The sequence below is a fragment of the Rhincodon typus genome, chromosome 13, assembly GCF_021869965.1.
Source record: "Rhincodon typus isolate 14 chromosome 13, sRhiTyp1.1, whole genome shotgun sequence".
NCBI lineage: Eukaryota > Metazoa > Chordata > Chondrichthyes > Orectolobiformes > Rhincodontidae > Rhincodon > Rhincodon typus.
Window position 1 is genome coordinate 14,823,667 of NC_063344.1, and position 14,812 is coordinate 14,838,478.

The following is a 14,812-nucleotide window of genomic DNA, read 5'->3' on the forward strand; positions in this document are numbered from 1 at the left end:
ACCTGTCCGTCCTCCCTGGACTGACCTATCCCCTTCCTAACTCCCTACCTACACTCACCCTTCCTGGCCCCATCCCCGCCTCTTCGACCTGTTTGTTTCCTCTCCACCTATCCTCTCCTCTATCCCTCTTCTATCCGCCTCCCACTCTCTCCCTATTTATTTCAAAACCCCCTTCCCCTCCCCCTTTTCTGATGAAGGGTCTAGGCCCGAAACGTCAGCCTCTCTGCTCCTATGATGCTGCTTGGCCTGCTGTGTTCATCCAGCCCTGCACCTTGTTGTCTCGGATTCTCCAGCATCTGCAGTTCCTACTATCTCTGACTCCCAATTAAAGCTGCTTCAGACTTCAAATTCCTGCAAGATTATGAGGGCAGCAGGGGTCAATCATTTTGCTGAGAGAGAGGTCAGGGGATTGTGACATCCTGTAAAATCCAGCCATGTGTTTGAGATAATGAAATAGGAACTTAACTTGTGTTTCTTGTAGAACACTTATTGGACTAAATATTGCTGGGATAATAATAAGGTGTTAATGACCAAGCTGTTATTAAAGTATGAATCAGCCAGCAAGTTCAGGGCGTTAAGTGATATGCTGTATCCTGCAATTCTCTGGAATTTGCTGATTGATTGATGCTGCTGCACTGTTTGATTTGTACCAATGGCCTTCTGACATTTGCCCCTCCGGTATCTTCAAGAACTTGTTGGATTAGCACTTTAATTGCCCGTTAAACTCTCTGCAGAAATGTAAGACTTGGCAGTAATCATGTAAGTAACATTTTAGCAACATGATTATTGTTAATGATTGTTAAGGTTGATAGAGCCTCTGCTAATCGCTGGCCTTGCCGGTTTCTTCACCCACAATTGGCCAATTGCCACCATGTAGGCTTTGTTTCCTGTAGATATTGAAGCAACTAACTTGGCAGGGAGTACACTTCAGGAAATTGTGTGCACACAGCTCCTCACTTTTCTCCCAATAAAATGAATGAATAACAACATGAATCAGCTCAATATCTCCTCAGGATGTTTGGACAGTTTCTAACGCATGGTTAACAAGCAGAAGTGTTGGTAAGCAGCTGAAAGAGAAGAAGATAAGTTAAAGCTTCGAGTACTTTATCAGAGGGATGCACCTGAGGCTTTGACCTATTTCTCTCGCCATCCTTCCTGCATTCCTTCCAAGTAAATCTGAGTAATCCAGCAGTTTCTAATCTGCCACATTGATTGTATATTTACAGGCTTATCAATTACATGTGAAGAAAAGTGGGAAGGATAGCCTACTCCCTGGGATCGACCTGAATGACAATCAGCTCTTCTTCCTGAACTTTGCACAGGTCAGGCCAGCTATTTTGTACTTTGTTTTGTTTTCAAGCTCTCTCTGTAGAATTGAACATCAACTGGGCCAACTTGTAGTACTTGTGCCAAGATGCCAGTTGATAGGCCATGTGTCTGCCCATTTTATCAGTCCGCCCACCTTCTCCTGAGGCTGTTGTCAACCTGCTCATTGTTTACTCAATTTCCAAATCTCATGTTGTTTGCAGACTTTGAAATTATACTGTCTTACTGAGCCCATGTCAAGGCTATTGAAGTATATCAGAGTGAGCAGTGCACATAATCTCCACTCTGGGAAACATTGCACCCATGTATTCAACCTGACAAAGAATGGTTCAGTCTTACTTTCTGATTTCTATCCCTTAGTCAATTTTCTGTCCATGACACTCCCTTTAGTTCCATGAGCCCATATAAGACCCTGTAAAATGGAAATTGTAACTGCATTAAGAGTTGGGCTAAGGGAATAGTGTGTGCAGCAACTCAGACAAGCCCGCTTTTAAATTAGACTGATGGGTGGTAGGAACTTGATGCAGCTCCCCAGGGTCTCATCCAGTGAACTGGATTTTTGTATTAAATTTGGATAGCATCAGCTCATAGGTTTGTCCTTGGAATTCAGGAAGGGACTTTTTTTATTAGAAAGTGAGTGAAACGTAAATGCCTAAGGAAGTCCATAGAGCACTCCTTTTCCAACCATCCACAAGGAGGGTTTGCAGTTTATAATGTAAAAGTTTTACACTCTTGGCAACAACAAGAGATCACCAAGGATTGCGAAGTGGATGACTGACAGGTGGTCAAAAAGGACCCTTTTATCAGCTTAAGTCTCATAATTTACCTAAAAGTGAGGCCCACTTTCCTTTCTCAGGCATCAGTTGGAATGTGCAAAAAATGAGCTCCAAAATTTAGCATTAGGATCAATGCCTTCCTAGCTTGAGTAGAGGCCGTCTCATTGCTAAATTGGTGTTTTTGGCAGATATTTTGCATGAATTTTATGCATGCCAATTTCTTGCTGTATGAGATTTAAATCCTTTAAAGTGCTTTTGGAATTAACTGGTTAAATTAGTTCTGCAAATAAGTTATGAGAGAGTGAAAGGCCAAGTATTTCCCTCTGAACACTTTTGGGATTTGTTCTGTCTGACTAAGCACCTCAAATCACTGATGTGTAGTTGACCTCAACAGGAATAATTAAGTTCCCTTGCGTGATGAGGGGACACATTTAGAATCTGCCTCAGCTGTGAAGCTCCCAAAACTGTTTGGTTTTGAACAAGGTAACAGAGAGCAATAAGATCACAAATGTGATAATTGAGAGGAAGGAAACACTTAATTATTCAATTAATTCTTGGGAAATAGGTTTGTTGTGTAGTATTTTAAACCAAGTCAATGCAGGGTCTTTGATTCAGAGGTCACACAACCTTTGTTTTATATCGATGAGAAAATAGTCTCGACTGGAAAGTCAGTAGACCTCTTCAACAATAGTTTCAAGCAATTTATTTAAGATTACACAAAAACAGTGCCTCTCACAATATATAATTGAAAAGGGACTGGAATTTAGGGTTATACATCAATGGCATAGGATAAGCACCATTAAGTAATTTAATTAAGAAATAGAGAAAATGTGAGGCTATGCACTTTGGTAGGAAGAATAGAGACATGGGCTATTTTTTAAATGAGGAAAGGCTTCAGAAATCAGAAGCACAAAGGGACTTAGAAGTCAATTTCAGGATTCTCTTAAAGTTAACATGCAGGCTGTCTTGGCACTTAGGAAAGCAAATGCAATGTTCGTATTCATTTTGAGAGGGCTAGAATATAAGAGCAGAGATCTACCCCTGAGAGTGTATAATGCTGTGAAATATTGTCAGCATTTTGGGGCCCATACCTAAAGAAGGATGTGCTGGCCTTGGAGCGGATCCAAAGGTGGTTTACAAGAATGACCCTGAGAATGAAGATCTTGTCACTTGAGGAGTGGTTAAGGACTCTGAGTCTGTACTCGATGGAGTTTAGAAGGACAAGAAGGGATTTCATTGAAACTTGCAGAATACTGAGAGGCCTGGATAGAGAGTGGACATGGAGAAGTTGTTTCCACTAGTAGGAGAGACTAGGCCCTGATGGCACAGCTTCACAGTGAAAGGGTGATCATTTAGAACTGAGATGAGAAGGAATTTCTCCAGCCAGAGGGTGGCTAATCTGTGGAACTCATTGCTGCAGAAGTCTCTGGAGTTCAGGTCATTGATCACAGGAGATCAAAGGTTACAGAAAGAAGGCAGGAGAATGGGGTTGAGAAACATATCAGCTATGATGGGCTGAATGGCCTAATTCTACTTGTATATCATTTGGTCTTATAGACCTATAAAGATCAGCTTGGGAGCCAGGGATACCCCTGATGTACTTATGTAGGTATGTTTTGTCTGGTTAGCACGCAAAACAATATTTTTCAGTGTATCTTGGTATTTGCGATAATATCAAATCAGATGAAATCAAATCACTTTGATTAAATGTATTATTTGTAGTGGTAGAAATAATGTCATCACTGAATTTCTGTCCAGAATAAAATTGCAAGATCAAAGTGGGTGCTAAGGAATAATAATCCATCAGGTTTCCCTTAGGAGATGCGTTTTTGATAACGTTTACTGGAGCCAACCATGTGCCTCACACACCTGCATTGAGGTTGCTGCTTTTTTGCACTTCGTAGTCTTAGCATCCAAGAATCTTTTACCCCCATAATTTCTATCTAGCTCAAAAGCCCCATTTTATGTGTCGCTGGTCTCACTGACATTTGGTGTCCATCCCCAGTTTCCCCAAAAAGTCAAAGGGTGGGTTTTCATGCTTCACAGTAGTGAAGGTACTGTTACGCAGGGAGTTACAAGATTTTGGCCTTGTAACTTTGAAGGGATATGTCTAATATGCCCAATTAGTTAAGAAACAACATTGAAAACATTTGTACATACGATTAAGAATCCATTTTGTAATTATCACATGCATTTAAATCCTGCGTTATAATTCTTGTCGGGATTTAAATTATCTTCATTGTCCTCTGAAATGTCAATATAAATACTAGAATTGATTTACTCATTGCTCTCAGAGCTCGCATTTTTCATGAAGCTGCAGAACTAATTTTTAATCACTATTCATTACCTTTCAAGAGATTTCAGACATGCAATTAAGGATTAAATAGTTCTCTATTTTCATAATAAGGCCATAATGAAGCCAAGTCTCACTGTGCAGGACACCACCAAGGTTAAAAAGAATAAACAAGAACGAGAGGGTGAGATGAAGAGACTTCCTGCACAAGTTATATCCTGAAATGGACTAATTGGTTATCTTTTGGAAAGAACCAGTACAGGCTTATTAGACTGAACATCCTCCAAATACAAAGAGAAGATAAAAACATGATATAACGGTTAAATCACAAAAACTAAACTATAACCACTTTGTATTTGTATAGCAAAAATAACATGCTAAAACATCCTCAAGTGCTTAATAAAGATCTGCCAATGAATGTTAGTCTCAGTAATGGTGGCCATGAATTGTTGTAAAAACCCATTTGATTCATAACTGTCCTTGAAGGAAGGAAATCTGCTATCCATACCTTGTCTGGCCTACACCAACATATTCCTGTGTTATTTTGTCCAGTGTGGCACCTTTGCCTGATTTATCATGAAAACTGGTATGGGGGGCGTAATATACTTTAGCCTGTGACAGATGACATTGTTTCAACCAACCTCCTATTTAAGGTACGTGGTTAGTTGGTACAATAGAGTCATCCCTGCACAAAATGGATAGTGGAAAGGATAGTATTGGGAATAAGTTATTTGGTTCTCAAGCCTGTTCGGTCATTCAGTAAGTGTATGTTAACACAATCAACCTGCCTTGGCTCCATATCCCTTCATATCTTTGACTAACTTAACTTTGTTGATCTCAATTTTAAGATTGTTAATTGAGTCAGCCTCAGCTGCTATTTTGTGGGTGTGAGTTCCACACATCTACCATCCTCTTCAGAACTTATCTCCTGAATGAAGTGGGTCTGATTTTGAATGGTAATTTCATTGATCAATATCATTAAGCAGTCGTCTTCCGGTGAGGCAACAACACCAAGTAATAACCCTTCCCGTATCCCTTCAAAATTCATAAAGGTCCATCTTGGGAAGTATTTGCACAGCAGGTTGGCAAGCTTTGAAATGCACTGACTGGAAGGATGGTGGAAGAGATTCAATTAGCAGAATTAAAGAGACGTTTCATATCAAAGCTTGGATGATAATGGGGAAAACCAGGATGGTGGGCGGGGTTATTGAATAACTTTTTCAAACAGCTAGCAGATAAACAAATGGCCTCCCTTTGATCTAAATAATTCTTTTCAATGATTAGAAAGTAATAAGAATATACCCAAATAAGAAGATGCTTGTGATGGAACAGTAATGTGACTAATTGCAAGTAATGGTCATATCATTCCCTCTGGACCAGAGCTCTGGGTTCAATTCCCCCCTGCTGTATAAGTGTGTCATAACAGTTCGGTTCAAAGCCATAATTTGAGTAGCTTGAAATTTTATAAGATATTGTGCTGTAATTATCACTAAAGTAGTTATTAAAAACTAAACAGTAATGACTGTAATTCATTGCCTTATCAGGTGTGGTGTGGAATATACAGACCGGAGTATGCTGTCAACTCCATTAAGACTGATGTGCACAGTCCAGGCAAATTCAGGTGAGGGCTTTTACTGTTTAGCATGAAATCTGACTTGTAAGTTTTCCTCATTAAAGAAACTCCTTAACTAATCCAACATAGTACAGACTGACCTACCTTCCAACCTCCATGACCCATGAGCTCATATTAAACTATGCTTTCCGATCACATTAAAAACATTCAGCATTCATCCCTTTCTTGCTAAATTTCATTAGCTCTCAGTATGCCAACATTTCAAATTTATAATTCTAATCCTTTAAATCCTTCAAAGACTGTACTCCTTTTGATCTCTGTGAGCTCCTCCAGCACTACAACCTGTTGATATCTCTGAGTGCCTCCAATTGTGGCCTTTTGTGTATCCCAGTTTTCTTGACCTGCTAATGGGAAGTGTGACAACAGCTCTCTCAGCTCTATGTCTCCAACTATCTCCCTAAATTTCTCTGTCTCACTAACATTTGTTTTGTTTTGCAAATATCTGCTGATTGGCTATGAGCTAATACTCCATGATTGATGCGAAACAAAGTATAAGAACGCACGTGAGTCGACCATACAACCATGCAACTGGTTGGAGTAATACTGTAAGCAAAGGAAGACGTTTGAGGTCAATCATATCAGCTCCAGATATCGCTGTCGGAGTTCCTCGGGGTAGTGTCATAGGCCCATCCACTTTCAGCTGCTCCACCAATGACCTTCCCACCATCTTGAGATCAGAAATGGGGATGTCACTGATGATTGCACAATGTTCAGCACCATACACATCCCAGGTATTGAAATAGCCCATATCTGTATGCAGCAAGACCCAGATGACATTCAAGCTTTCACTGAGAAATGAAGGGTAACAGTCTTTACCACACAAGTACTAGGCAATGACCATTTCCAACTAGATAGAATCTAACTATTTTCCCATGACACTCAATGACATTTCCATCATTGAATCTCCAACGTTTTTGGGCTATCACTGACCAAAATCCTAACTGGAGAAACCAAATAAATATTGCAGCTGTAAGGGCAGATCAGAGGTTGGGAACTCCATCGCAATTGTCTCAACTCCTGACTCCCCAAAGCCCTACCACAAGGGAAACTTCAGGAGTATGATAGAACACTCTCCACCTATCTGTATGAGTGTGGCTCTCTCAACACTCAACACAATCCAGAGCAGCAAAGCAGCCCACTTGGTCAGAGCCCCTTCCACCATATTTAATATCCAACCCCTCCACTACCAAAGTACAATGGCAGCAGCATGTACTATTTGCAAGATATACTGCAGCAATTCACCAAGGCTTCTTCAACATCACCTTCCAAACTCATGGCCTCTGGCACCTGGAAGCATCAAAGCAATAGATACAGGAGAATACCTACAAAGGATAATGTTTTTCATTTTTGGATCATAAAGTAGAATGGAAGTCAGAAACTGCTATAAAGTGCCATAACAGGTGACTTTTGCAACTTGAAAAATTCAAGTGGGCAGTGTGGTGGCTCAGTGGTTAGCATTGCTGCCTCACAATGCCAGGGACCCGCGTTTGATTCCAGCCTCGGGTGACTGGAGTTTGCACGTTCTCCCCGTGTCTGCGTGGGTTTCCTTCGGGGGCTCCAGTTTCTTCCCATTGCCCAAAGATGTGCAGGTTAGGCGGATTGGCCATGCTAAATTGCCCGTGGTGTCTAGGGTGGGAAATGCAGTGATAGGGTAGGGAGTGGGTCTGGGTGGGATGCTCTTCAGAGTGTCGGTGTGGACTTGATGGGCCAAATAGGCTGTAGGAATGCTATGATTCTATGAAGTGCTGTCCATTTTTAGTTGTGCAAGACAATGTTTTTTAAAGTAGTGAGAGAGTTACTTTGAGATGGAGTGGCACCAGAAGTTTTTGACTTGAAGAAAAACTGCCTGATGACAGCCCTTGGCTTGGTCCAACTAGAGTTTATTACAGATCTATAAGTACAGAGCAACAGAGACCTTCAGAGCAGACAAACTGCAAACATTCCTCTCTCCCACCTCTCGGGGTGAGTGAAAAGGCAGAAAAAGAAAGGAAATTTAAAAGAAAGAATTTTAATACAAGGTAAGGCCTATGTCCGCTGAATCACCTATTGAAGTGAAGAATGACCACTACTTCATAGACAACAGCCTGTCATTATTCCTAAAATCAAAAGGTAATATGAGAGACACTTTAACCCACCCTTGATATCTTCAGAATTTTGTTTTTCCCTGCATAAAGTTTTCAACCCATAATATTTGTGTCAAATCTTTTCTCTTTCTTTTTCTCTGTTTTATTCATGAATGAGTGTTTGACCATTTAGGGGGGAGGGTTTTAAAGGGGTATAGTTTTGGTTGCATAGAAGCAGCTTTGTAATCGTCAGTCATAGAACATTTAACAGTACAGGGTAGGAACAGGGTCTTCGGCCCACCATGTCTGTACTGACCATGATGCCATTCTAAACCAAACCCATGTGTCTGCACATGATCCATTTCCCCTATTCTCTGCCTGTTTATGTGTCTGTATAAATACCTCTTAAACATTGCTATTGTATCTGCTTCATATCAGCACCTTGTTCTAGGCACCTATCACTCTCTGGTCAAATACCTGCTTCATACATTTCCTTTAAACTTTCCCCCCTGTCACCTTAAACCTATGCCCCCTAGTATTTGACATTTCCACCCTGGGAAAACCACTCCAATGATCCACAATATTCATACCTCTCATAATTTTATATACATCTCCTGGTGGCCCCCACACACACACCACCACCAGCTCCCCGCCCCGCCCCCGCCACCAAGCCTCCGATGCCCTGGTGAAAATAATCCAAATGTGTCCAATCTGTCATCATACCAAATACACTCCGATCCGGGCAACATCCTGATAAACCTGTTTTGCACCCTTTCCAAAGCCGCCACATCCTTCCTCTAGTGTGGCAACAAGAACTACACACAATACTTCAAATGTGGCCTAAATAAAGTTTTATACAGCTGCAACATAACTTGCTAACTTTTATACTCTATGGCACAACCAATGAAGGCAAGCATACCATACGCTTCCTTTACCACCTTATCCACTTGTCTTGACACTTTCAGGAAGCTATAGACTTGCACCCCAAGATCCCTCTTTATATTAATGCTCCTGAGGGTCCTGCCATTTGTTGTATATTTCCCTCGTGCATCTCATCTCCCAAAATGCATCATCTCATCCTTATCCAGTTTCAACTCTATCTGCCAGTTTTCCACCCAACTTTCCAACCAATCTATATCCTGCTTTATTGTTTGGTAACCTTCCTCACTATCCACAACACCATCAATTTTTGTGCCGTCTGCAAACTTACTAATCAGACCACCTACATTTTCATCCAAGTCATTTTTATATATTATGAAAAGCAGAGGTCCAAACACTGATCCTTGTGTAACATCACTGGTTACTGACTTCCAATCAGAAAAACACCCCTCTGTAATTACCCACTGTCTTTAATGACCAAGCCAATTTTGTATTTAACTTAGCAACACACCATGGATCCCATGCGACGTATTCTTCTGGACCAGCCTACCATGAGGGATTTATTCTCCAGTCTTCTGGGGCCTCACCAGTAGCTAAAGAGGATTTGAGATCGCTGTTGTGTCCCTAGCAATATCTTCCCTTGCCTCCCTCGGGATCCTAGGATAGATCCCATCAAGCCCTGGGGATTTATCCACCTTAATGTTTTTCAAGATACCTAACACCACCTTCTTCTTAATATAATATGCCCTAGGATATCAACATACCCCCTCCTTAATCTTGCCATCATCCATGTCATTCTGCTTGGTGAATACTGATACGAAGTACTCATTAGGACCTCACCCACTTCCTGTGGCTCCACACAGAAACTGCCCCCTTTGACCTTGAGTGGGCTACCATTTTCCTAGCTACCATCATTTCTTTCTTTTCTCTGTCTCTCTTGTTAAAGTTAAGTGAATTTATTGGAAATGAAGTCACTTTCTGGTGGTGATGAAACCTCACATGAATTTGCATTTGTCCTGAATAGCAGGGAGTCAGACAAACTAGTCATCTTTTGTGGTAATTGCAGATGTGTGATGGTCTGTGAAACAGTGGGCATATTTATCTCCACAGTTAAGTCGTGACACATCACCACCTGGAAGTTGCCCACATCATCCTGACTTTGAAATAAATTGCAGTTTCTTCTCTGTCACTGAGTTAAAATCCTGGAACTTACAATTGAATGGCACAATAGGTATATCTACAACATCAGGACTATAATGTTTCAAAATTACAGCTTATGACTACTTCCCAAGAGCCAGTAGGGATGGGCAACAAATACTGGAACGCATACATCCTATGAAAGAGTAATTTAAATCCAAATCATTGTTGATCTGTATCTTAATTCTATCTGCCTGCCTTTATCCGGTAATCCTTCATATCCTTCCCTAACAAAACATCTAAGTTTCAGTTTTGAAATTTTCAATGAGCCACGCAGTCTCAAAATCAGCTTGTGCAGTGTTCTGCTGTATTCTACCTTCATATGAAGAGTGGCTCCTGATGTTACTCCTCTATAGTCAAGCTCTAACATAAAAAGTAATGTTGCCTGACCCCTGCTTGTTCTGGAGTCATCCACCAGAAGAAATATTTAGTTTTATCTACCAATATAAAACCCTTCAATCATCGCAAACAACTCAGTTGAATCACTCCTTCAGCTTCTGGATTCATATGAATATAAATCTAAAGCTGTCCTCATTATTTTTTAATCCCTATTATTGTTTTGGGGAGAGGATCCCTGTCTCTGTGCCAGAAGCTCCAGTTTCAAGTATCACTCCAGAACCTGATAGTCAAGGAAGTTATACTCATAACATGGTCAAATAACTGATAAATCCTTCCAACATAAACCAATAGCAAGTAGTAAGATTGGGAGACATTCCTGTTCAGCCATAGCATGGAAAGAAATTAGAACTTCTACCATCACTGATTCCATAGCTTGAGACTGCAGCATGTTTCCAAAACAACTTGGACTCCTTTGGGATGTGGGAGCCTTTGACTCTGTTGGGTAGACAACTGATATGGATCAAATTGGTGGCAACAGCTCATGATTCTACCCTTTTTTCTGGCTAGGCTGGACCTGGCACCTGCATCATTGGCTGTTGGTGGAGATCACAGTGCTGTGGTCAGATCTGTTTCTTGGCTGAGATTTCATAGAAGAAGACCAATCTGGTGAATTTTCACTGTACTAATTCCAAAAAAAAAAATCCAAAGAAAGTACCCTTCTCTGAAGTCAGATGCTCAGAACTGATGTATCCAGATAAGCTCCTGCCAGAGCTGTCCACTGTCATTCCAGCCATCTTCAGAAAAAAAGCAAATGTTCTTTTAGCCTTTTTTTAAAATAATTCTGGTATCTGTGTATTAGATTTAATTGATATAACCCCAGTTTCTGTATAGCCAAAATTTATTGTCCATAAATTGAATCTTGATTTTTATTTCTCTTATGTTACAGAGTCTTAGGATCTCTCCAGAATTTTGAAGAATTCAGCAATGCTTTTCATTGCACAAAGAATGAATACATGAATCCTGAAAAGAAATGCCGCGTTTGGTAGCCAAACTGTTCCTACTGTACTTTAAACTGTCTAGAATGTCTTCTTCCAGGATTTGTAAATGGATGAAATGCTGAGCTGGAATGAATCACTTTGTACTTTGTAAAAAGGATAAATCAATGCTCATTTTCTTTTTTTTTGCTGATACCTCATATCAATCAAATTACCCTAACTGCTATTGCCCAACAAATCATTTGGCAAAAAAAAACTGAATTGGTAAGTATTGCAACTGCATCATAAGTCTCAGTTATCGTAACCTCATGGTTTCAGTTACATGCAGTCCCAATGAGAAATGAAGAGACGTTCATTCAAAAGCAAACTGCTGCAGATGCTGGAAATCTGAAATAAAAACAGAATATGCTGGAAATACTGAGCAGTTCAGGGCAGCGTCTATGGAAAGAGAAACAGGGTTAAAATTTCAGGCTGATGATCTTTCATTAGAACATTGATTGAGCTTGTGAGCTGTGTGCAACTAACATAACTAAAACGGTTGACTTAAATAAGGTAATGTGGAAGGTAAAAGGAATGCAGTGATATGATCAGTGTTTTAACCTGCTTGGAGGTTGTGAATAACAGATAGCAGGACCACTTAGTAATTGATTAGCGGTGAACACAAAATGAACAAGTCTAAATTGATTTGAGTCTCTCCTAACAACTAGAAAAATCAATCAATTGCTGTGAGAATTTTTTTTATATATAGAAAAGAGGGAATTGTAGCATATTGAAAGGTAAAGGTATTAGCAGCATTGACATTAATGATTGGGAGGAGCTTGTTACCAACTGTTCAGCATGGTGACAACTTGCCCTGAAGCTGCATCACACTTTGAGTCACAATGTCTCACTGGTAAAGCAGAGAAAGAAAGAATAGGAAGTCAGATCCCACTACCTCATGGGACATCCTGCTCCATGTGCCAAAGATAAGCGGGTTAAGAATGAACTGCTCAGTCACCTAAAGACCCATGTAGGCTTAGACACTGACAGCGCTTGAGTAGCCATTATCTTTGTATTGAGGGATAGCAGACAATGGATTAATGAAATGCAGCTTCTGTTGTTAATGCGGGGAATTTGTCAATTTGTTCAAAACAAGCTCACATAAAAAGCAATGCAATAATTGCCAGCTAATCTGTTTTTTTTATTAATATTGGCATGGATTTAAAAGCATGGGTTATGAGAAACTACAATCAAATATTGAATAGAAAATACAGCATTTATTAACCCTGACTATTCTATATAAGTGAGACCACAGATATCCAATTGTAAGTCTATTGTTCCTGACACACATCTGTCCCCCTCATAGCAACAAAATAATATAAACATTCTGATAATAAGTCACAGCATTAGTATTTTGGCAGATATAACTACTTGATCTTTTGGATATTAGGCAGGAGATTAGAATCATGCACAACTATTGGGAACTTCATCCTAACAGTGAAACATCTTAAATGGTTGGAAGATTGATCATGGATCGTCTTTGCCCGCATTTCCAACCGATGAGGCCACCTAACAGACTGGAGATTTGTAAGTTCAGCCCTGTAATATGAAAGTATTTGATTTCAGCCCTTTGACTAGTATGAAACATTACTTTAAAAGTATCCTTTCAAAACTCTGAAATTAAAAATAGGGTGGCCTGGACAATATTTTGTGTTGTTGAGGGAGCTTACTGTTTATCATTGATCATGGATTCCCTTACATTCCAACAGTGACTGCACTTCAAAATACTCAATGAGCTGTAAAGTGCTTTTTCATGTCTTGGAATCGTAGCAAGCACTATAATAATGCAAGTCTTTCCTGTTGAATCCTTTGTTTGTTTACATTGTTCCCCCATTTAAACATTTGAGCAGAAACTGGGAAAGTGATTATTTGCAGTAAATAGTTGTTCTGGTTCAGGTATGCTAAGAAACCAGAATTTTCACTCCATTAAGAATTATTTTTTGCAAAAATTGCATGGTTCCTGCCACACATGATGAGTGTAAAATTATGGGCTTTCTCTTGGATATTGCTTCACAAGTCACAATCCTTTCCTGAAGTCATCCATTGACAAGCCAACCCTGTCTAACTTTTAAACTGAAAGCCCTCCAATATTTAAACATAAAATTTGCGTCTGAACAACTCTTCCCAACTCTCCTATAAAGTATGTGTATTTTGAATCAGTTCAAAGTGGCTGCACTGGCATGACTGACCAAGAGGTCAGTGGCTGTACTTGCCTGAGCAGAGTCAAATATTAATGCCCTGTCTCCCTTCAAATGATGATGCACTGTGGTACTTATTTCCAAACTGGTCCTACCTCCACTCTTGTATGTAACAACTGTAAGAACTGTAACAAATGTAACAACTGGCTGTTCTTCACAGACCATGGTATGAGAGTGAGTAACTCATTCTTTAATTCCAAAAAGCCTGTCGACCGCAAGTCAGGACTGAAATGGAATACTTCCCAAATTCCGTGGATGTGTACGGCTCCAAAGATATTCAGGAAGCTCACTACCATCCAGGATAAAACGGCCAACTTGATTGGCACCTGGTCCACTATCTTCACTCTCTCCAACACTGAGGCTCAGTAGCAGTGCTATGTGCCATCTATAAGATGCACTACTGCAATTCACCAAGGATCCTCAAATAGCACCTTCCAAACCCATGACCACTACCATCTAGAATGAGAAAGGCAGCAAATACATGGGAATACTACCTCCTGCAAATTCATCTCCAAACCACTCATCATCCTGACTTGGAAATGTATTGCCATTCCTTCAGTGTTGTTGGGTCAAAATCCTGGAACTCCCTGCTTTACAGCATTCTACTTACAGTTCAAGAAGGCAGCTCACCACCACCTTCGCAGGGGCATCTAGGGATGGGCAATAAAGGCTGGCACAGCCAGTGACACCCACATTCCATAGCTGAATAAGAAAAAAATGACTAACTAACCAAAATGTGAACAGAACAGAAATAAAAAAAAGCATAGAAAGAGAAGATATGTATCTGAAATTAAAAGAAAACTTGGAAAAAATGCAGCTGGTCAGTCTGTCTTTGTGAGAAAAAGATTCATTGAAAGCAATGGTGATTTTTAGATAAAGAGTTCTAACCCAAACATAAACTGCTCTATCTCTTTCAAATGCTAATCTATTTGCTGTGACTGTGTATCATTTTGTATTCATTTAAGAAATAATAGTATCATGGCTTTTCATTCAGCATGTTAACATAGCAAAGGTGAAACTCAGTATTTACAGGGGTTTTTTGTCAAAGCTGTGTGATATGCTGAATGCTTGTCC

General features: G+C 40.1%; 1 protein-coding gene across 3 annotated transcripts in view; it reads left to right on the forward strand.

Annotated features, from left to right (window-relative positions):
- Positions 1-14,127, forward strand: part of LOC109918227 (neprilysin) — a 175,322-nt gene extending 161,195 nt beyond the window's left edge. For all 3 annotated transcript variants that reach the window (XM_048604661.1, XM_048604660.1, XM_048604662.1), the window contains 3 exons: positions 1,227-1,322; positions 5,940-6,016; positions 11,453-14,127. In XM_048604661.1, coding sequence (XP_048460618.1) covers positions 1,227-1,322; positions 5,940-6,016; positions 11,453-11,552 — 273 coding nt within the window. In that variant the 3' untranslated portion in view covers positions 11,553-14,127. The remainder of the gene's footprint in view (positions 1-1,226; positions 1,323-5,939; positions 6,017-11,452) is intronic.
- Positions 14,128-14,812: the final 685 nt, after the last annotated feature.